The following is a 22,350-nucleotide window of genomic DNA, read 5'->3' as shown; positions in this document are numbered from 1 at the left end:
GGGAAAGGATGGATCAGAAGATCTAGTCAGTGTTGGTGGTGATCATTTGGCTGAATATTTCATTGCTAACATCGCTTGTATTTACTCCAAGTTGGAAGCCAGATGGACAGATTTTAACCAAATACAGAGATGATGTCATGTCATGTTGGAGGTTTTTGTACCTGTAGTTCCCTCAAAAGTGGACAGAACCTCTACTGTCTTAGCTCAGCCACTTGTATGTTGGACCCCTGTCCCATATGACTAATAAAAGTGACTAAGAAAGGGATGGGGGTTGGATCTAGGTCAGTGATGGCTAGCCTTTTTGCCATCGTGTGCCAGGAAGTGGGGGTGGGGGAGGTTCGCGAACGTGCATGTGCCCACACCCATAATTCTATGCGCCCCACCTTGCGCATGCATGCATGACCCCCCTCCCCGCCCCCTGCTCCTGGCACACAATGGCCCAGTAGGCCCGTTTTTCTTTCTCTGGCTCCGGATCCTCTCTATGCATCTGGGGAGGGCAAAAACAGCCTTCCCCACCCTCTCGGAGGCCCAAAACGGCCTGTTTCCCAACTTCCGATTGGACAGGAAGTGACATTTTTTGTTGTCCCCAGCCTCCAGAGACTCCTAGAGAGGCTGAGCTGGCGTGCCAGGTGACATGGCTCTGTGTGCCACCTGTGGCACGCGTGCCATAGGTTCACCATCACGGATCTAGGTTATAGTCAATGATCTTCTCAGGGAAAGGGAAATTAATTCCTTAGAAGCTCAGTGGTTCACTCATTCCTTGAGAGGGCAGGCCTGGATCTAATGAAATTAAATAACCACCATCCTATCTAATCGTAGCTTTGTGAGGAAGATTATTGAGAAGATGGTGAGGTTGCAATTGCACTTTATAGGGAATACAGATTGTTTAGAATCATGGAGGTCAGATTTTACACCTCAGCATGGGAGATAAATGACTTTTAAGAATGACCGGTGATGAAATTTAAAGGAGAAAGTCCTCCTAGATCTTTTAGCAATTTGCAGTAATGTTGACCTTTGAACTATCTATTGGGAGTTGGAGGGGGGCATGATATTATAATGATTTGCCTCTTACCAAAGCAGGTAGGTTCAAATGGTGGTTGCAGTGAGGAATGTTAGACCCATATGCAGTTCATTACATAGTGCCTCAGTTTTCAATCCTTTTCATTATCCTGCTTAATATCTACATGGAACCACTCGGAGAGGTTATTTATCTCATCAATATGCAGATAATATCTCCAGGCTCATAGGGAGATGCTGTGGAAGTCATGGCCTAATGTCTAGAGACTGTTGGTATGGATGGAGAAAAACTAGCTAGAACTCAACCCAAACAAGATGATGTGGCTATTGATTCAAAGGATTGCTCCATCTTTGACTTTTGTTGGAGCTGTACTACTGCAGAAAGACTGGGCTCGCAAATGTGGGGTCTTCTGCTCAAAAAGCAGATAGGGCATGACCAGAGGGCTTTTGTACAGTTGCAGCTAATACACTTAATTGCTGGCACAGGAACAGGACGCAGGCTATTTTATCAGCTTTCCCCCTTTCTCTAATCTTACAGGCCTGATGATGATTATGCCAGTGGCAGGAGAACCCGCATTTCCCAACTTTGCACTTACTTTCAGCAGAAATACAAGCACCTCTGCCGCCTGGAGCGGGCAGAATCTCAACAAAGGAAATGCCAACATACATTCCGGAAAGCATTGCTGCGGGCAGCACACAGAGAACCGGAATATGCTGGGCAGCTGATTCGAGAACTCCGTAGAGCTTCATGTCCTCGGACCAGGTGAGGGACTTTCCCATACAACTGCAGCAAGCTAATTCTTGGGAAATGCAAAATAATGTTTTAATGGAACTTGGAAAATTTCAGCAACAAAATACAAGAATCGAATCTTCTAATATTATTAATTTGCATCTATGATTTTTCTATCTGAGGATAATCCCACATAACAAATTCATTCCAAATTAAGAGTGACAGAATATTATTGGCTAATTGCCAACATTGGTAATAGGTTTTAGTTTTAAATTCAGATTGAGTCCAGCTCTTACTAATAAAGTCTAAATGCCAGAATAGAGTATTATGGGCACAGGGGGCTTTTTTCCATAAATGACCTTGGAATGGGTTAATGGACTCTAATGCTGATGCTATCCCTCTTATTTCATTATGTCCCTGAAGCATGGGTAACAGTTACCAAAATATTTCTGGTCAAGAGAGATGACTCACTTACATCAGGAAATAGAAGACACTTAAGGCTACAATTTGGGGTTCCAGCTCAGTCCTGGATTTCAGAATTGGAATTTGATTGGACAGGTTCAGTTGAGATGCCCGAGGTAGGGTTTTGTAGGATTATCTGTTGTTGTATGCTCATATTTGGGCATCCAAGTTGCACTAATTTTCTATTGACTTCTGAGTGCAATTCAAGGAACTGGTTATCATCTATAAAGTTCTTCATAGCATAGGACTTGGCTGCTTGTGAGTCCTCGTTTTTTATTCATCTGGTGAGATCAGGCAAAGTGGACATGCTTTGGGGTTCCATCAATAAACAAGAAGGAGAGAGGAAAAGAGAGAGAGAAACCTAATTGGAATTATTGACTCAGGTGGCTTCTGAAATTGAATGAATTTTGAACAAACAAATAATATCCCCAGAATGCATTACTTAGTTTTTCAAGGAGAATGGATTTCAATCCAAAATTTCAGTCCAAAATTGTTTAAACCCTATTTTCCTAATCTGGTAAAAAGCCAACTGACAGTGTATCTAACTTGTCTAGATTGTGTTCAGTTTATTGGTCATTAGTTTATCCATTATCATTATTAGGTACCAGCTCACCACTTTGAGAGACTTCCATTAAGTTAGATGTAGAAGGTACAAGTTGATTTTCACTGCAAGTGTACTGGTTTTTTTTTTTTTTCATTTCAAAATCAACAATTACATACAGTTATTAAAATATACCAGACACTTGTGACCTTAATACTGCAAATGCCAAACAGAAGTTTTTCACTTCCACCTTCTGTAGTGGAATTAATCTCACTATTGATATCAAATCCACCTAAGAGATCTGGGAATAGGAGTATAGTCTTTTATATTAGGCTGACAAAAGCCTTATGGTCACAAATCTAGTTCAAAATCATGTAAATAATATGTGCAATTTAGCACTGTTTTGCACATTATACACAGAATTGTTTGATATTTCAAATAATTTAGTCTCATTTTATTTGTAAAGAGACAGATAAAAATATTGAAACCCTGATCCCTAACTATTGAAAATTTTACTCAATGCTTGCTTTATATTTGTATGTGTGCGTTTTAATAGAAAAACAGCTTCTTGGGAACTTGTATTTTGTGTATACAAGCTTATTTGTACTCAATAAGAACAGAAAGGTATCTATTAATTATTTTAATTATGTATTATATAGAGAATAGATACATTGAATATTACAAAGAGTGCAATCTCTGTGTTATGCAGTGTACTTGTCTATTACACATGGTAACATCTACTAACTAGAAATAAATACTGACACCTCCTCCTGTTTGTCAATGCTTTGCAAGATGGATAAAATACTTCTGTAATGTGAAAGTAGACATGAACAATAATTAAATTTTAAGATTTTTGATAAGACTCTGTCAATAAAAATTTATTTCTCTATGTGTGTGTGTGTACATCTATTTCAGCTCAAGCCAAGTGAAGCAGAGGGATGCATCACCATGCGGTGGAACCACAAAGGGTGAACCATGCACTAATAAGGCTCTTCCATTCACTAAACATTGTTTTCAACGTATCCTTTTCATTATTCCTCTGTTTATTTGCGGGGGATGAAAGGGATGAATTTTGGTATATTTTTGTTTTCAGTAAATAGCACATGACACCTGTATTTGGTTGTACGTCTTTTGCATTTTGCATTAAGAGAGCAGATTGACTTCCAAAAGTAGGCCAGTATAATTGATTTATAAGGCAAGAAAGCCTAGTTGGAAAATTAAGCCTGCAACTCCATACTTAGAAATAGTGAGTATAGCATAATTTTGTATGATTTTAATCATGATTAGTTATTGGTTAAAATTTCAGTGTCTTTTTAATAGATAAAAAATAATGATAAAATGGTGAATGCATTAGCTGTAGGAGTAGATAAGTTCTGCTAATTATTTTATTTACTGTATCGTATCAAATTTTTCAGGACTCTCAGTGATTTAAACTATACTAAAATGTAGCAAAAATCCAAAGAATAATAAAATATTAAAAGATAATATGTAATAATAACAACAGACATCTATATAGTAGCAAATAATTCTTTCTTAAAGATAACTCAGAGAAGCTTCATTTTTAAGCTTCTGGAAAGTTATCAGCAAGGACTCTGTGGTAATTTCTAGAAAGAGCTTGTTTCATAATGTAGGTATTGTGATGTGGAATTCCTCCCAGGAGAAGGGGTATTGCAAATCTCCTGAGGGGAATTTATCAGTTGGGTTGAATACAGTTAGATAGATAGTTCTGTAAGCATCCAGGTGCCAAGCTATAAAGAGCATTATTAATCTAAACTAGTGCTTGGAAAACTATTGGCAACCAATGTAAGTCTATAAAATAGGTGCAATATGTTCATCATGGATCATGCCAGCGAACAAATGAGCTACTTCATGCTGAAGACCATTCTGAATGGTCTTCAAAGCCACCAAAATAAAATGAATTGCAGCACTCTAACCAAGGGACGATAAGGGCATGAGTCACTGTTGCAAGGTCCTCCCACTCCAAGTAAGGTTTCAACTTTACAGCTGATAAAACTGCAAAGGCCTCCTGGACATGGTCTACCTATCCATCTAGCAAAAGCTGTGAGTCCAGGAATATATGAATTGCAGAAGTAATGAAATAAAAAGTAAACATTCCAAATTAGATTAAATGAGCTCAGGATTTTAATGTCTTCCTTTTACCCTGATCTTCATACTTTATACATTCACTCAAATCTCTTCCAGCATTTTCTTCCTTTTTTTTTTTAAACACAGGTTTATCCTTAATTTATATTCTTTCTAGGCATGAAAAAACTGACAATTATAAAGTCAGGAATGTAGGCAGGAATGACAACAGAAATAAGCTTGTAAATGAAATAGGAATAAAATATCTGAAAGAAAATAACATACTATACATAATCATACTGAATTTTTTTAAAAATCTGGTCATGTAAGCTACTTCTAGATTAGAGTTGAACAATTATACATGTTAGCACAATCTACAGACTTACAGATTGTACTTTGTTTTCATTAGAAACCTAAAGATCAATAAAAGATGGTATGGAAAAAATATACTTAGTATACTTATACTTTTAAGTATGTGTTCTGAGCCCCAAGATCTGTTTTCAATACCAGTAATAAATGGAGCTTATGGCACTGCTCCTCATTAGGACCTTCTGTTTGTCTTGCCTTCTTCATTTCAACAGATTGTAGAATGAGAGAGAGTCACTTACTGTTGATATTAAAGAAGTTAGTAATCCTTCCAGATACCCTGCAGATCATTCAGAGATTTTCATTCCATCCTTCATGCTTATATGCATTAAATTACTTTACTTATCTGGCAGCCATTATCTAAAGTATTGTCTATACAAGTAATCAATCCCATGAACTATATTTATTTGTGCAATTACCATATTTTTCGGAGTATAAGGCGCAATTCCCCCCCCCCCTAAAAGAGGGTGGAAATATTGGTGCGGCTTATACACCGAATACAGCCATTTTTGGCCTCCCGAAGCCCTGCCCTGCTCGTCCCATTTTTGTGAAAAACGGGCCCATTTTTTCCAAAAATGGGGGCGTTTTTGCCCTCCCCCAGCCCCCAGGAGCACTCTGCAGGCATTCCAAACCCTCTGTGCACCCCGTTTTTCGCAAAAATTGTGTTTTTGCCCTTCCCCACCCCCAGGAGCCCTCTGCAGGCCTCCTAAACCCTCTGCGTGCCCCATTTTTCGCCTGTTTTTGCAAAAAACGGGGCACACAGAAGGTTTGGGAGGCCTGCAGAGTGCTTCTGGGGGCTGGGGAGAACAACCCCCTTTTTTTTCTTACTTAATTCTTTGAAATCTTGGTGCATCTTATACACCAGTGCATCTTATAGTCCGAAAAATACGGTATTTATATCAGTAAATCAACCTTTCTTTCACACATCATAGATTTTATCATCTAACTTGTCTCCCCAAGCTTATGGTTATAAACAATCCTTAGGCATTACTTACATATTCTTACTCATTGTCTTGCTGTACAGACATAGCATTGCTGATTTTAGTATTTATTAAGTAGAGAAAGACATGTTAAATATTGAACATATTTTTATGACCATGGAAGTGAAGCAGTATTGCATGAAAACATAATTTTGAAGCAATATATCTGCTACAAATTGAGCAAGGAAACATAGCTAGAGAAAGACTAAAGAGACTCCTAGTTATATACCTTTTATGAGCAATCTAAATTCAAATTCAGAATCCTATTTATTGATTTCCTCTCTGTATCATCTTTCAGAAAGGCAGGATTTTTTCAGTTGTTATATCTTCTAAAGATGATAGAAATCTTCCTTTTAATATATTATCTAGTTTTCCATTAGTTCATTAGCAAATAATCTACTGATTATATTCTGTTTTCTTCTGACAATTCTGATTAAGAATTTTTAGGAAATGAACACTGGCTCATTAGCAAAATACCTAATTCAGTAAACCCATCTTAAGACAATAGAAAATCATTGGCAGTTCTGCTGGAAGGCAGTCTGCTATCAAATCTTCCAAATTTTGAAATACAGAAATAAATTACATTTAAAGTTGTGGGGTTTTAAAACTCTTTGACAATAAACTTGTACCCAAAGCTAAACAGTATTGCATATTATTCTTTAAACTGGTATATATAGATATCCTCTTGAATCGATCGCAGCAGCTTTTTTCAAGTTGTACAGCTAAGTTTGCTGATGGACAGCAATGCTCTGTGCCCGTTTTTGACATTACACATCAGACCCCCTTATGTGAAGAACATGCCAAAAAAATGGTAAGTACATTTGATAATCAAGCAAAAAAAACAAACAAAGAAAGAAAAAAAACCCATACACATTCAGAGCAACAAAAGTTGTAGCAAACCAATAAGCTCTAAGTGCAGAATTTTCCACTTTTACAGTTCTTTTCGGAAGGTTGTAAAATGGTTTGCCAATTATGATTTAAAATAATAGGATATCAGCTATCTTATTGAGTTAACCAAAAGGATTATGGGAAGGTATTTAAGCTTCCTGTCATAGTTTGATGCAGGCTCCACTTACTCAGCTTTCCTAGATTTCAAAACTTCTTTCTTTATTACAGTCCCTTAAATGTTTGCAAAACTAATATAGACAAAGACACATAAATTCTGAATGTCTACCCAGATTCTCAGTCATCCAGGTCATGGTTGTCCCAAAGATGCTTTTTCAAGAGGCAACTGGACTTTTTGGTTTTTTCCTTGAAGATGTTTCGCTTCTCATCCAAGAAGCTTCTTCAAAGCTGAAGAAGTTTCTTGGATGAGAAGCGAAACGTCTTCAAGGAAAAAAACAGAAAGTCCAGTTGCCTCTTGAAAAAGCACCTTTGGGATAAATTCTGAATATTATCCTAAAGTTATTTCTCATTAACTGTTACGAAGTAGTGATGTATAAATTGTTCTGAGTTCAAAGTCTGTTTTGATAACTTTGAATTAAAAATGGTGATGAGTTTGAAATACTGTGTTTGGGGCCAGAAACATTTCCCAAATGATTGAAACTGCCTGCTACAACTGTTTTTAACTTGAATGGGACATTTTGAATTAAAAATCAACATTCAGATAAAAAATGTTATGCATACTCCTATTACATAGCATATTTATGGTATTTTCCATTTGTTCTGATAAGCAGGACCATTCCGATAACAGTGTGATATGCTAAACTGACTAATCCACTTGACAGAAAAATAATTTGATTATTTGCAACTTTAGCCTCTCTGAGTCATTCTGATGATTTCAAAATCATTATTTTTCTAGCCTTCAAATACCTGCAGAACTTATTTTAAATTAACATTTATGCTGTTATGATTACATTTGGAAATATTTTGGCCTCTAAGTATTGTTAGTTCTCTTGCCCTTGCTATTGGTGAAAATGAGGTTCATGGCTGTTTTTCACATTGTCAGATAGTCTGTCTGAATTTTGTGATGTAATTATAGTCTTGGAATCTCAAGGAAAAGAAAAATATTTGTTAATGTCTTCTTTCCCACTCTGAAAGGATAACTTCTTGAGAGGAGACAGCTGTCGTAAAGTTCAACACCAGCAGCAGAAGAAACCCAGGAAAAAAACAAAGCCCCCGGCGCTTACCAAAAAACACAAGAAAAAGAGAAGACGAGGGCCACGGCGCCCCCAAAAGCCAATTCCTCCTGCTGTACCCCAAGGAAACCTTATTATGCCCACCAGCATCTCACTGCCAATGGAGATAGCTCATATACGGTCAGTGCCCAGCTCTGAAAAAATATACAGAACATTTATTTACTGTACCTATTACATTATTTGTTTAAGAATACAGATAGGCCTCACTTACTGACCACTTGTTTCGTGATCGTTTGACAGTACTGAAAAATGGGATTTATGAGTGGTTCTTGAAACTGCATCCATTGCATCCTGCCTGTAGTCTCATGATTGCAATTTGGGCACTTGGCAGCTGGCTCGCATTTACAACAGTTTCCATTTGCAATCTTTGCAGTTGGCTTCTGATAAGCTATGTCAATAAGGAAGCTGATAGGAAGTTGCAACTTAGAGTCATATGACATCACACTTAATGACTCACGGTGGTTTGCTTAACAACTGCAGATAGAACTGATGTCTTAAGTTGGCACAGACATGTGACATTGTACTTAATGATCGTGCCCCTTAGTCCTAGAGTTGCTGGTTCGTATTGCAGTTGTTAAATGAGGATCCTCTGTACTAGAAAAGGCAGAACTGTAGTTATGCAGCTATTATATATGAGCAAGACACATTCATATGTTTATGTGGTTATTGATTATGGGTTCTTAATAACATTGATAGTGCTTCAGTTTATTGAGATGTAATATAGCAACCTATATAATATAACAAACTCCTAAATGTTACAAAATCAATAAGTATGTTCACTGACATGTACTAGTCCTGAAAGCAATCGTTGTAGAGATTTTTGATGCTCTACATTTCTTTTGGATAGAAACTACTATTTATCTTATAGTCTTAAATTCAACGATAATTATTTTTTCATCAGTTCCTATGGATTTCTCCTTCTCATTTAACTTGGAGAAGTTAAAATAATACTGCCTACTAGCACTTCAAACTGCACTTCTGTACTAGCACTTCTCAGGAATGGAGCTGATATTTAAAAAGTGGTATTAATTTCTCTTCTCCTGACAATGTGCTGAGTTAGAATCCCAGTACATGATCACTAGAGGTCCCATGTCTATCAAAGAAGGCTATTTGGACCCATGCTGCAAATGGTATGAGTGTTAGGTGTGTCCCATGTCCCTGTTTTTTAAAGACATACTATATTTCTAGCTGCTTCTTAAGGCTATATTTAAATTCCTCTTGTCTAATGATATAAATGGCTGACAGTGTTACAATCTCTGACACAAATGTAGGCAGTGGTCTTTTTTGTGTCAATCTTTTAGTTTAGCAGGCTTTCAGCTCTGATGTCAGCCCAGTGTGCACGCTATTGGGAAAAAGAAGAGAGATATGGCTTCTCACCTGTCAAAAGCAATTTCTAATGGTAGGATTCTGGTGTAGCCATATAAGTTCCTTTTTTTTCTTCATGGATTTAAACTGTATTGGGGGAACTGTTTAAAACATTTGAAAAGAGAAATAGACTGTTTCACCATAGCAGAGTGATCAGCACTGGATCTGGTTCTCCACCAAACCATTTGACTACCTTCCCTGTATCTTAGGAGTCCCTCCACACCTGAGCTGAGTACAGATGAGCTGCCAGATGATATTGCCAATGAAATCACAGACATTCCACATGACCTGGAATTGAATCAGGAGGACTTCTCTGACGTCCTACCACGACTGCCTGATGACTTGCAAGATTTTGATTTCTTTGAAGGTATCTTCTTTTGTTTTTACATAACTTTCAGTGTTAACAGTAGGTGCCACCCAAAGCTGAATTGTAAGATAAAAGGGTGACCTGACATTTTGGAACTAGTTGCATGATTTCAAAATCAAATATATTGGAGAAACTGCTGAAAGATGGGATTGGAATAAGTAAATGGTTCAAGGTTTGTTCTAAAGTTGCATGTCAGATACATGTTTTGTTCCCTACCTGAAAAGAAATCAGCTTTGAAGTGATGCGATTTTACTACACTGGTCTTTTCTGCCTCACAAAACCATATTATATTTTCTTCCCATTTTAAAATGTAGAATTGTAATAAGGTACTATATGTAAAGGGATTTTGACAATATTAATGTTATGCGGCTTTTTATTTTTACATTTGTTTCCAGGTTTGAGATTCAGTTCCTGATTTTGTTATTTACAAAAGAATGTTGAAGTTTATGAATGTAAAGAAGGCTAAGTTTTAAAAAAGGCTTACAAACAAAATGCAGCTTTGAGTAAAAATTAATTGCAACCGTCCTCTGTGAATCTTACAAGTTTGCTATTACAGAAAACTGTCTTCCTTGAAGCACATTTCCCCCTCCTGTGTACTTTCCATGGTAATAAGAACTTTCTCCAAGTTCTTCTTTTTATCTCCCCCATTTCAGAAAGGTGACAAGCACCAGTAGGTGAAAATCATGGCTTACTTCCCCAAGGAGGTTTGCACCAACATCACAATTTTCACTTAACTATTAGTTTAGTGTCACATTGGAATCTGGATTTTCTTTTAAAATGTCATTGAATGTAATGTTACATATATTTTGTTCTGCTGTCTTACTTAATTTTTATTCAAGGACTTCATACATTTTTATTTAATATTAGCTGCATGCATAATTATTGAAAAAAGTGAAAGATAATAAATAGTATAAGTAAATCAGAGATTAGTATAGATATTGCATGGTTTTTGAAATAACTGAGAATCAAGTGTTTTTTCTCTTTTATCCTTTTATATGTCAAAATGTTAGTCTAAGTAGATCTGGCAAAACTGTTTTGTGTATACTGCATCCTGAAAATTAACTATCCTTATTGTTAACAGTGAAAGACAGTATGATATTCTGGTTAAGGCTCTGGAAGACCCAGGTTCTAGTCTTCCCCTAGGCATGGAAATCAACTGGGTGGCTTTGGGACAGTCACTCTCTCTCAGCTATACACTGGAGAATTGGGGAAAAAAATTGTCTATCAACGCTGTGATCTGGATTGGCTTCCTATTTACACAAAAAGAATATTTTCATTCGGTAAATCATGGAGGTTCTTCTTTTGCAAACCACAGATTTTGGAGTTGCCTGCTACAATTGGTTGACATCTCTGCTACATTAAATATCTTAACAGCTTGTTTCAAGGTATATGTAAGAGAGAGGCTAATTTTGTATTTGTTTTGTTTTGTTTTGATGAAGGTAAAAATGGAGACCTCCTCCCTACCACTGAAGAGGCAGAGGAACTGGAACGGGCCTTGCAGGCCGTAACTTCTCTTGAGTGCCTGAGTACTATTGGTGTGCTCACTCAAACAGACGGTGTACCAGTTCAGGAACTATCGGACAGAGGAATAGGGGTGTTTTCCCCAGGTGCTGAAACTTCAGGAATTCAATCTTTGAGCCGAGAAGTCAATGCAGATCTAGGTGAGCTGCTGAATGGGCGCATAGTACATGATGACAATTTCTCTAGCCTGGATCTTGATGAGAACTTGCTCCGTTCTGCTACCTTATCCAACCCATCTACGCCCCTGGCAGGGCAGATTCAGGGGCAATTCTCTGCCCCAGCCAACGTTGGCCTTACTTCGGCTACTCTGATAAGCCAGAGTGCGCTTGGGGAGAGAGCCTTCCCGGGACAGTTTCAAGGACTTCACGATGGCAGCCATGCCTCCCAGAGGCCACACCCTGCCCAGCTGCTAAGCAAGGCAGATGACCTAATCACCTCACGACAGCAATACAGCAGTGACCATTCACACTCCTCACCCCATGGAAGCCATTATGACAGTGAGCATGTGCCATCACCTTACAGTGACCATATAAGGTCCCCCAGTTCCACCTCTTATTCTAGCGATAATTTGGCAGCTACTTTCTCTACTGAGATGCCCATCATAGCACAGCATCTGCTCCCATCGCAACTGGAGGTGCCACTTAGTGGGGTGGTGAATCCCAGAACTCACTGGGGGAGTCTCCCTGTAAACCTTGGTGACCCTTCTCCATTTAGTAACCTGCTTGGTGCAGATGGACACCTCCTTTCCACTTCCCTGTCTACACCGCCTACTACATCGCACTCAGAGACCACCCAGCCTGCCTTCGCCACCGTGACCCCCAACAGCTCCAGCGTGCTTCCGGGGTTACCACAGACCAGTTTCAGTGGCATGGGTGCTGCATCTTCTGAGCTCATGGCCTCCACTTCTCCTAAGCAGCAGCTCCCACAGTTCAGTGCAGCCTTTGGCCACCAACTAAGCTCCCACAGTGGCATTCCCAAGGACCTGCAACCCAGCCACAGTTCCATAGCTCCTCCAACTGGCTTTGCAGTAACAGGTGCCACAGCTACAAGTACCAATAATGCATCAGCTCCCTTCACCACCTCCAGCTGAGTTTGTCTGCCTGTGAATGACAGGCAGCTTGGGTACTTTATGTAACCATCATTGCATCCACCACCACCTTTTCTCTTCCTGGTTTTTGTCACCCCCTTCTTTTTAAAGACTTTTTTTTTAAATTTAAAACAAAAAAGAGGGGCAAATGTCCTGATTCAGTACAGACCAGGGTTTTCCTGTTAAGCTCTGCTCTAATTATCCTATGTGCTGTTTATGTATTGGTGCTCATTTATTTCTGGCAGGTTGCTGTACTTATTCAGTTAATACTCAGTTAGGGAATACAGCACAGATACTGGATGCAATTGATTTTAGTCAAAGAAAGATGAAGATGTATGTAATTGACCTTAGAATCAGAAATGAGATGATACCTCAAATAAAACAAATGCAAGTTCCTAAGGTTCAGATTGGACTTTCAGTCCCATTGGCATCTAGGGAAGAGAAGGAAGTTGCTTTATTTTTGAAAGTGTGGGTGGATTGAAAGTCAGCCTTTTTAATTTGATAACTGGGCACTATAGAATTAAGCCAAGACCATAATCCAGTTGTTAATTCTGTCATCTTAACAAGTGGGCTCTTGACCTCTTCTGTGAGTTTAGAGGTGTGTTTGTGTGTGTAAGTATATAGATGGATAAATGGCAATTCTTTTCTTTCTTGTCTTGAAGAAGCTCCTCAAACTAGTGACTGTTCCTAATAAGATTATAGATATATATATTTATATATATATATATATATATATATATATATATATATATATATATATATATATATATATATATATTCATTCATTCATTCATTCATTCATTCGAGTCTATTAAATAGAAGGAAAATTGTACTTTTCTAGTATTACATCATCATAATTTTCCCCAATCTTTTCATAATCCAACTCAAATATTCAGGATCTGTTTTGTTCTGTTTTGTTTTGTTTCCATCAAATCTATATAAATTAGAAATGGTGGAATTATTTTGCATAATAATTGCCAGCTACAGATATTTAAGTCCCCTTAAAATTTTTCTACAGCAGTAGAGAACCTTTAATGTACTTCATAATATTTTAGAAACAAGTAGGTATATTTTGGGAAATCAGGCATGGGAAAGAACCAACATTCTACACTGCTAAAGTTTTTTTTAAAAAAATTACACAAGGCATTCTTTTGCTTTTTATCATTGCTTTCCACTAATGTTGGATTGTTTTTAAGGTCAGGTATTCTGTTTGTGTGTTTCATGCTCTTAATGCTGAAGACATGCAACTATCCAACTGTTAGAAGTTTATCAGCGTAAAGCTGCCTTCTCCATAAAATGTTATTTATCAATCACATTCATCATTATACCTACTTCTACCCCACCCCCATCAACACTTTTTATTTGTGATTTTGGTTCTTCAAAACATGAAATTAGATTATGCATTTTACTTGTCATGAAGTCAGATTCTTTTCAGTGGAAATTAATCCTTTCTATCTGGAGTCTCCTCCCACCTTCATTGGGGGGACATGGAAACATGGCATGCCATTCTTAAGAACAGCTTTTGTTATATGTTCTGGCCGAAGGTTTAAACTGTACATAATTGCATCTAATTTTATAATATATTTTTAAAAAATTGAAAAGAAAGCACACTTTAGTATGTTGGTTTTAGATTAGGAACAGAAGCTCTGATTTTTCTTTGAGAGTGAATCAGCTATTTCCTACAACAGATTTGGAATCCACTTTCACTGGTGCTCATGTGCAAAATCTGACACAGGTCCTTTTGCTCTCAAACTTTTTGAGGAAAGAGTTTTCCAGGAATTGCCTGTTGATAATTAGAATTATTGCCTTCTTCAACAACAACAACAACAAAAGCTGTGCTGCTTATTATTCTGAAAAGATCAGGGAGTTAGGAGTTTGCCCTTGAAAAAAAAAGTACGTAGCTGAAAACACATTTGTGCTTTGAACTTTGTGAACTCTTCCCTCTTTCCCTGCATTGAAATTGACTTGTATAATAAACATCTAAGTGTGATAAAAATATATTTGTAATGTAAATCTTTTAAGTCCTATGAAGGAGCTGAAGTAAACCCCCTTACCTCTTCCTTATGTTAGTGCATAGTGCATTGGGACATAAGGCACAGTTGTCAGAATGCAATCTCTCCCCTCCAAGCCTTGTCTTTTTGTGAACAAAGTTTAATTCCCCTTCTTACCTACTTTTCACAAAATCTGAAGAACTGAAATTATTTCCTCTTATTTGGGGGTATGATAAAATGCTGATCAATGCCGGTTGGTTGCCTTCTTCCCCATATCTGAAAATGTAGCAAGATTGCCAGGATCCAATGAAGGGGGTATCCAGCACACCTTTCCTCCCACATCATCTTCTGAAAAGCTGCTTTTCAAAGTCAAGGGAGAGCAGCATCCAAGGCCATAATGTGGTCAGTGGAAATTGGCCCATTGAAGTCTTTCCTTACCATCCTCACTGCCTTTAATAAACAAAGCTAACACTGTTCTGGGACCCTGATGTCACTGTTCTGAATATAACCGAGGGGCTGTGCTGGGTCAATTGTATTACCTATTATGTTAGAAATGAATGATCCCACCTTTCCTCACACACACAAGGTTTGTGTTTCTATTATTTTCTAGTTTATGGGCAAGGATGAATCCAGTCTGTTTTGTTTCCATTTTTGAATATCCACAACTTCTTCCGCAACAAAGGTTATTTGTTGATGGTGAACCTGCTTCTATTAACCAGAGTTAAAATAAATAAATAAAAGTACAATAGACCCAAAGGGGAAAAGGAAGTTTCCCAAGGTGTCTTGGGAACCTGCAAGTGGGAGGTGGGAACAAGGGAGGAGGCTTATCTCCCCCACCCCACTCCACCTCACCCCACCCATGATCAGCCATGGTCTAATGGGAAGATTAAACCCAATAAGGGGAGAAATCTGAATATTTGGGCAGGTTATAAGCAAGGCTGTCTTAGTGTAAATTAAAAACAAAAATTCAAACTAGGGTTTCTGATTCCTGAAGAAATTATCATTGTTGATAACAATGGATTCAGCAACAGCTCTTGTTTCTCCTTATCACTGTTTGTTATTCTTAATCCTTGCTCTTGTTTATTGCCTTTTGAAACTCCCTTCCCTCCAGCCAAAAAAACCCTACAGTTCAGGACAGTCAAAGTCTTCAAATGTATTTCAACCAAATATAATTTTTTCATGTTGCACTGTAGACTGCAGTTCCCAATTGAAACTTCTTGGGAAGTTTCATTCACAGGTTTTGTTTTATTTTGTACATTTCATGTTTTTGTGAATTCCTTTTGTTTTTCTGTTAAGGGGCCTGAACTAGCATCCAGTTATATGATATGTGTCATAATCAGAATATATTTCATGTGTGGTCAAGGCAGATAATATGACAGAGTAATATTCTTTAAATGGCATTTCCCTGACAAGTAGAAATGGCCCTTGAAGAGAAGGGACCAATTTTGCTTTTTTTTTTTTTTTTTTATGGCATGTTAAGAAAATAGCTTGAAAGTAATGCTTTCTCTGAATTATGATGCTCATGAGAAAATTCTAAAATGTCTTTCTCCTTAACAATCAGTTCTTATCTGATAAACAAATCATACAGTTTTTGTACATCGATGTTGGAAAAAGCTAAAACAAGGCTTGTGACTGAAAAACATCTTAATTTATTTCTGTGGCAAATTGATCTGTATAAATGGTGCCTTTCTTCCCTTCTTTCTTCCCGCTGCTGTTCTGGTTGTGTGCCACTTAGCTTTCAAGTTGTCTCCAAGTGATAGGATTTCTAGAAAAGCAAAAGAAAGTATTGTAGCCTCCTCAGAATTGCCACTGGAGGGCAGCAGGTGGAAAGATTTTTTCCCCCCACTGTAGGGAATCTGAGATTTATGGACCCCATATGTAGTATCCAGTTTGACCTGAAATGTGTGTGTGTGAGAGAGAGAAAAACACTCAGGGCTTAAAAAAAAAAAAAGAATGAAAAAAATAATTCTGTTATACTCGTAACTCATTAAATGTGCAAGCCGATATGTATATACACCTTTTCACACTCTAAACATATGAACTGGATTTGTATGTTGAACTTGAACAACTAATGTGTGTCTTTACCTTCTAGGACCGGTGTCCATTATTAAATGTATAGGATGGTAATATTCCCAAAACTGTCTTGCCAGAAAAGTGCACAACTGCTTTGTGCCATAGACTGGGCTGAGTTATCTTGAAACAACCCTTGACTTGCAAAAAGAAAGAAACCAGGGAATGGATCTAGCTTGAAGAAGTGGACAATTAGGTTGTCTACTGAAATATCTGTTTCTCTTGAGAGAATGGAGTTGATTGTGGACCAGTTTCTGTGAATGGTGATGCTGATTACTAACCAGTTTGGGGCATGTCTCAGGGACTCCATACAGAAATAAGAGAAGGTAAAGTATTTTTAAGCAAGTAAATTTTGCAGAAATACAGAATATCATCCAAGTATGAGCACTAGAAGGAAAAAGCCATGTTTATTTTTGCAGCTCATAAAGAGAGGTGTGTGTTTCTCTGTGTGTTAGCGTGTATGTGTGCGCGTGTGCGCATGTGCATCATTCTCTAGAAATGGTGCTGAAGTCCAACATACACAATCTTTTCCTCTGCTGTGCTCAGCTTAAGCTTTTCCTCTTTGTCATGACAAGGGGATTCAGAATATCTAGTGCAGGTTTTGGGTTTTTTTTTTTTAAAAAGTAAAAGGTATATTAATTTATGTTTTAACATCACCTCATAAATTATTTATACTAAAAGTTATTGACTGTAATGAATTATGCTACAAAGGTGTTTTAGCTATAAAATTATATGCATTAAAAAAAACTACATCCCCCGCCCCTCCAATGAAACATCTTTTTACACTGGATGTTTGCTGTGACAAGGTGTACAATTATTCTGTGCTATCTTACAGGTATAAATATAGAAATAAAAATATAAAACATGAAGTGAAAGTGTTATCTTGTATTGCCAAACATTCTTCTTCTTGTCCCTTTGGCACTCTGATTTTTTCTGTAATAATCTCTGTAACTCTAATGATAAGTTGTTTTAGTTACAGTGTAAAAAAAAAATCAGACGTTTTGCAGCTTAAAATCGTGAAATACATTCCAGTTTGCTCTGCAGGTTGGATGTTCAAATGGAAACACATCAGTTCAAGAACCCACAGTGTCTTGTCTGAGAATGTCTTTCTTTTTATCTTCATCCCAAAGGAATCCCCATTGTGACTTATAAATAGAACCCATATATCTTGTGTGCATTTATGATACAGCATACACAGAACACACACAACCATATGTATAAATACCTATTGAGGGAATTGTACATATGATATATGAAGGTTTCTATAGTATGGGAGTCACCAATTTTATGTTGTTTCTAGGAAAAAAATGGTCACTAATGGAGATGATAGAGGGTATTGTGGAAATACGATTGCTAGGTTGAAGTTCATTTTATGCTCTCCATTGTGCAAATAAGCATATGGGGTTTCTGGCTTGTTTCAAGGCTAACTCTACTGTCATGTTTTCTCGTTTATTTTCTGTTTTCAGAATCCAATTGTACTGAGCCCTGTTAAAATGACAGAAAATGCTGTATTTCCAAGATAGCCTTTTAATATAAATAAACAGATAATAGTACATTAATGGGATCCTGATTAAGGAGAGTTTAAGGTATTCTACATATGATAGGAACACTGAATGTGGGAATCAGCTTCGCAAAATTTAGAACAGTTTTAATATTTCCTGCCTCTGATTTTGGAACAATATACTTAGTTTGTTACTTTACATATGCAATGTGGCTTCTTATCTTCATATTAGCTTTTCACATCAATATACTGTACTTGTGAAGGGGATTGGGTGCTTGAAAATCTTGTTTGGTGGCTTTTATATAGAAATAATACAGCTTTATACTTCCAAAGATGGCCACTCTGATAATTATTTTAGCTACTGTTCACTTTGTATTTTGAAAGGAATGGCTCTGTTCTCACTTGGCTCAGTGCAATTTTAATTCTGACTCTCCTTCCTTTAGAATATTACCTACCTCCCCCCCCCTTCATTTTGACTAAGCACCAATATTGACCACAACTACAGCTTATCTAGATTTTCCTCCTGAATAAAATCTGAACTTATTTTAAGCCTCAATTCAGGTTCTGATTTAAGGACACTTTTCATTAGCCTTATTAACCACAGGTAGCAGCTGAGTTAGAGCATCAAGTGAAATTATAGCATTGCACAAACCCCTTCCCTTCCCGACAAGGACAGCTGTGAGGAAAGAAGAAGGAGAATAGACATTTCAGTCTGCAACCCCTCAGAAAACATTAAAAATCATATTTACAAAATTTATTGTTGGCAATTTGCTTTTACCAAATGTCTAAGGTTTTTACTTCTCAAGAGTCAGGGTAGTAACAGAAAGTGAAGGGAGATGAACACAGCAGAAAAGCTCTGAAAGAAGCTAAGCATTCCTTTGTGTTATTAAAAGTTCAAGAGTGGGTCAAGCCAAATCACTGTCTCCACCATAACCTCTTGCCTGCAGGACCTACTAGTTACAAACTTCTTTGGTCCCCAACCTCCATTTGGAGATTGTAAACCTCACAATCACCATCGATTACTTCTTTGGGGATTCCTCTAATTGGGATGGCAGTACAAAGGAATTTGGAGAGGGTTTCTTGCTCTGCAATGTGGAAAAGTTGTTGGGAGAGGCAGTGCATTTTCAAGTGTTGCTTATTTTGGTTAGCAGGGCATCTGCACCAGTCTTTCAGAGTAGATAAGAGACCAATCCCAAATATTTTTGTTTCATTTCCTTTCTCATGTGGATGATATATGAACGGCAATACCCAAATTCAAAGGAGCTCTGCCTTCAATGCTGTGTGTTGTGTTGTGTTGCTATAAAAACCATGTCATTTACGTTAAACCTTTCCACCCTAATTTATTTTGTTACACATATCTCCATCATACTGTTTTTGAAGAAAAGCTTGCATTTCAAAATAGATTTTATAAATCAACTTTTATATTATACACACAGAGAGAATTGGCTGATTTTCCTCACTGTTTTTTCCCCAAGTATGTTTTAGGGAAATCATTCTTTGTACATATGCATGCAGTGTGAAGGGGAAATTGTGGGTTGCTAATAGTCTTTGCTTCCTATTAGTAATGAAAATGGGAAGTACCAGAGTAAATTTATTTATGGAAAAGAATAGACTTATGTGTATATGTGTACAGAGAGAGATATATCAGACGTGGCAGCACTTTGCTGAATGTGGAATTGCCCTTTGTACAACACGTAACAATGTGAGAGTTTTTCCATCTAAAAATATGTGCTTATTTGTATCCATATGCTAAGTATACATCTAGGGCAGACATACAAAATATATTAATTGAGTACATGTTGGGGGGGGAAAATACGTGTGAGAAGGTAAAATTGTCATTACATCTGAGAGGTTTCGATGATTTAGTTTGCTATTTGTTATATTTTTTTGTTAACATAGATTCCTCTAGCATGTTGGCTTTTGTTTCTAGTAAAAAAAGTCTTCTACAGTATGATTTTGGCCCATTTTCTCTCACTTGAGGACTTTTAACTACAGTAATTTTCTTTTATTATTTTGTCAGAATGGACCTCTTTTTTGTCACTTAATAATTTGCAAGAGTTTGTTCAAACCTTTCTTGGCTGGAGCAGAGCTCCTACAGTCAGAGCTAACCATTCCTTGATGGTCATCCCTAGCTTCTTTAAACAGATTATTTGGTGGACAGTTACTTACTCTGAATTCCTTTCTTGTTTATTATACTAAAACAGAAACTCTTGATTTGTTTTTTGTCGTGTTCATTTCCACATGTGACATCTGTGTTTTATCTTTACATTCCTAGTTCTTAAAATTCCCAAACTTCTGATTCTCAGAAAATCTGAAAAGTTGATATTTCATGGAGTTTAATTGCTATTAAAATTGTTTTGAAAAAGATCCATTTTTCATAGTAGAATGGATCTGTACTCAGCCAAAGGTTTGCTTACATGACCCAAAGGCAAGCCTGCACTTGGTTGACTTCAGTGCACACAATCAGCTACATAATGAGGGTGTCATCTGATTGCTGAAATAGGTTAATTTTCCATAGATAGGGGAGGAGATTTGAGGAATGAAAACTTTTAGAGCACTGCTAGTTATCTTGCTACATGAAGAAATATTTGGTGTGTGTTCTCTCATAATCCCTATTCTTTCAGATCTGAGTTAATTTTGAGCCTAGGAATCTTAGCAGAATTAGATACTTCAGTAATATAGAAACTCCATTGAAAGTTAAGCTCAGTATGTTGTTTGGTCTTCAGAATCCAAAATGTCCCCATTTTAACAATAATAATAAATGATGAAATCAATTTGTTTCCCTGACAGGAAAGTATAATATCCTCAATATCCATGAACAATTCAAGAATTGGTATTTGTAGGGCTAAATATTTCTGTATATGGTTGTGTATGTACATAACACACTATTTCAGGGCATAAGTAAATAGATATAGATATAGATATGTATGCAATATATATATATATATATATTATATATATTTTCTCATTCCACTCTGCATTCATGAATGTGAAATAGAGTGTAGACCATTATATGAATTTTGGTTCAGTTTTGACATTTCGCAAACTGCTGTCCCCTCTGGTATACTTAAGCTGCACTTTGCAGTTATATGTCATAAATGAAAGAAAAATATTTATAATACTCAAAAGCCATTTGAAATTATCTTTTAGCAAAAAGAGATCCGTTTATTAAATGGTGCCCTATATCAGATAGGGAAGGTGCCTCTTCTTAAGTGTGGGATCCTGATGATTGTAATGTATTGCCTTTTCCTTTTAATCTTATTTTTAATTTAAAATTGTAAAGGTTTGCATTTTCTGTAAACCACTTCCCTACAATCACCATGCTTCCATCACTGTGCATTTGATACCACTGGTGTCATGGAGGAGGAGGTACATATTTTGATGCCTCTGCAGGAAAAAAACAATATTGCCTCATTGTTCTATCATAATGAACCGTCTTTTTATTCATTGAGAAAATTCTTCACTGGGAATTACTGTTTTCAAAATAATTTCTCAAACTTTTGTTACTTATTGGGGAGGGTGGGGGCTGGGAAGAGAATTTTTTAATACATATCATTTATGTAACTCTTTGTTGGTGTCTGAACTGAATTACTGCATTCAGGTACAGAATGTGGAGAGGTGGGGATTTAAGAATCTGAGTTTAAAATATGTGTAGGTTGAGCAAATCCAGATACTAGACAAAGTTGGAAAAGAGGAAACTATCAAATGGATTGAATGCCAGTCAAAAACAGTCATAATGTACATTCTGTTTCAAGCCTAAATGGGTATTTTGTGTCCTTTTAAAGGCAAAGTAGATCTGCTTCATAACACAGAATTTGTGAGAATTATTTGTAAAACACAGAAGAAGCTGCAGTGAGAAAGCCAAGCTTAATCAGGCATTGTGGAAAGTACAACTTGCTCGTGTTAATTTGTGACGTTCTGAGCAATTGCACAGTGGCAAGAATTCAGAGGTTTCATTCAGATGTTGTTCCCATCTCAGCACTCTGGTTGCATTTTACTTTCAAGTATATTGTCTTAAAACAAAGGAAATCTTTTTTAACAACTAAAGCTTAGAATCTTAAAGGGGATGTGAGCAAAGCTGATATAGACAAGAAAACCACTACGACATCCAATCTCATGATAAACATGGGTA

General features: G+C 37.0%; 1 protein-coding gene across 1 annotated transcript in view; it reads left to right on the top strand.

Annotated features, from left to right (window-relative positions):
* INO80D (INO80 complex subunit D) overlaps nucleotides 1-13,061 on the top strand; it is a 36,900-nt gene extending 23,839 nt beyond the window's left edge. Inside the window, exons 6-11 of the mRNA XM_034431478.3 lie at nucleotides 1,556-1,780; nucleotides 3,666-3,769; nucleotides 6,856-6,989; nucleotides 8,219-8,436; nucleotides 9,891-10,048; nucleotides 11,488-13,061. Of these exons, the coding sequence (XP_034287369.1) occupies nucleotides 1,556-1,780; nucleotides 3,666-3,769; nucleotides 6,856-6,989; nucleotides 8,219-8,436; nucleotides 9,891-10,048; nucleotides 11,488-12,659 (2,011 nt within the window). The 3' untranslated portion in view covers nucleotides 12,660-13,061. The remainder of the gene's footprint in view (nucleotides 1-1,555; nucleotides 1,781-3,665; nucleotides 3,770-6,855; nucleotides 6,990-8,218; nucleotides 8,437-9,890; nucleotides 10,049-11,487) is intronic.
* Nucleotides 13,062-22,350: the final 9,289 nt, after the last annotated feature.

Source organism: Pantherophis guttatus, chromosome 1 (genome assembly GCF_059756535.1).
Source record: "Pantherophis guttatus breed Tessera chromosome 1, ASM5975653v1, whole genome shotgun sequence".
Classification (NCBI taxonomy): Eukaryota; Metazoa; Chordata; class Lepidosauria; order Squamata; family Colubridae; genus Pantherophis; species Pantherophis guttatus.
Note: the sequence above shows the minus strand (reverse complement) of the source record. Positions and strands in the feature narration are given on the sequence as shown.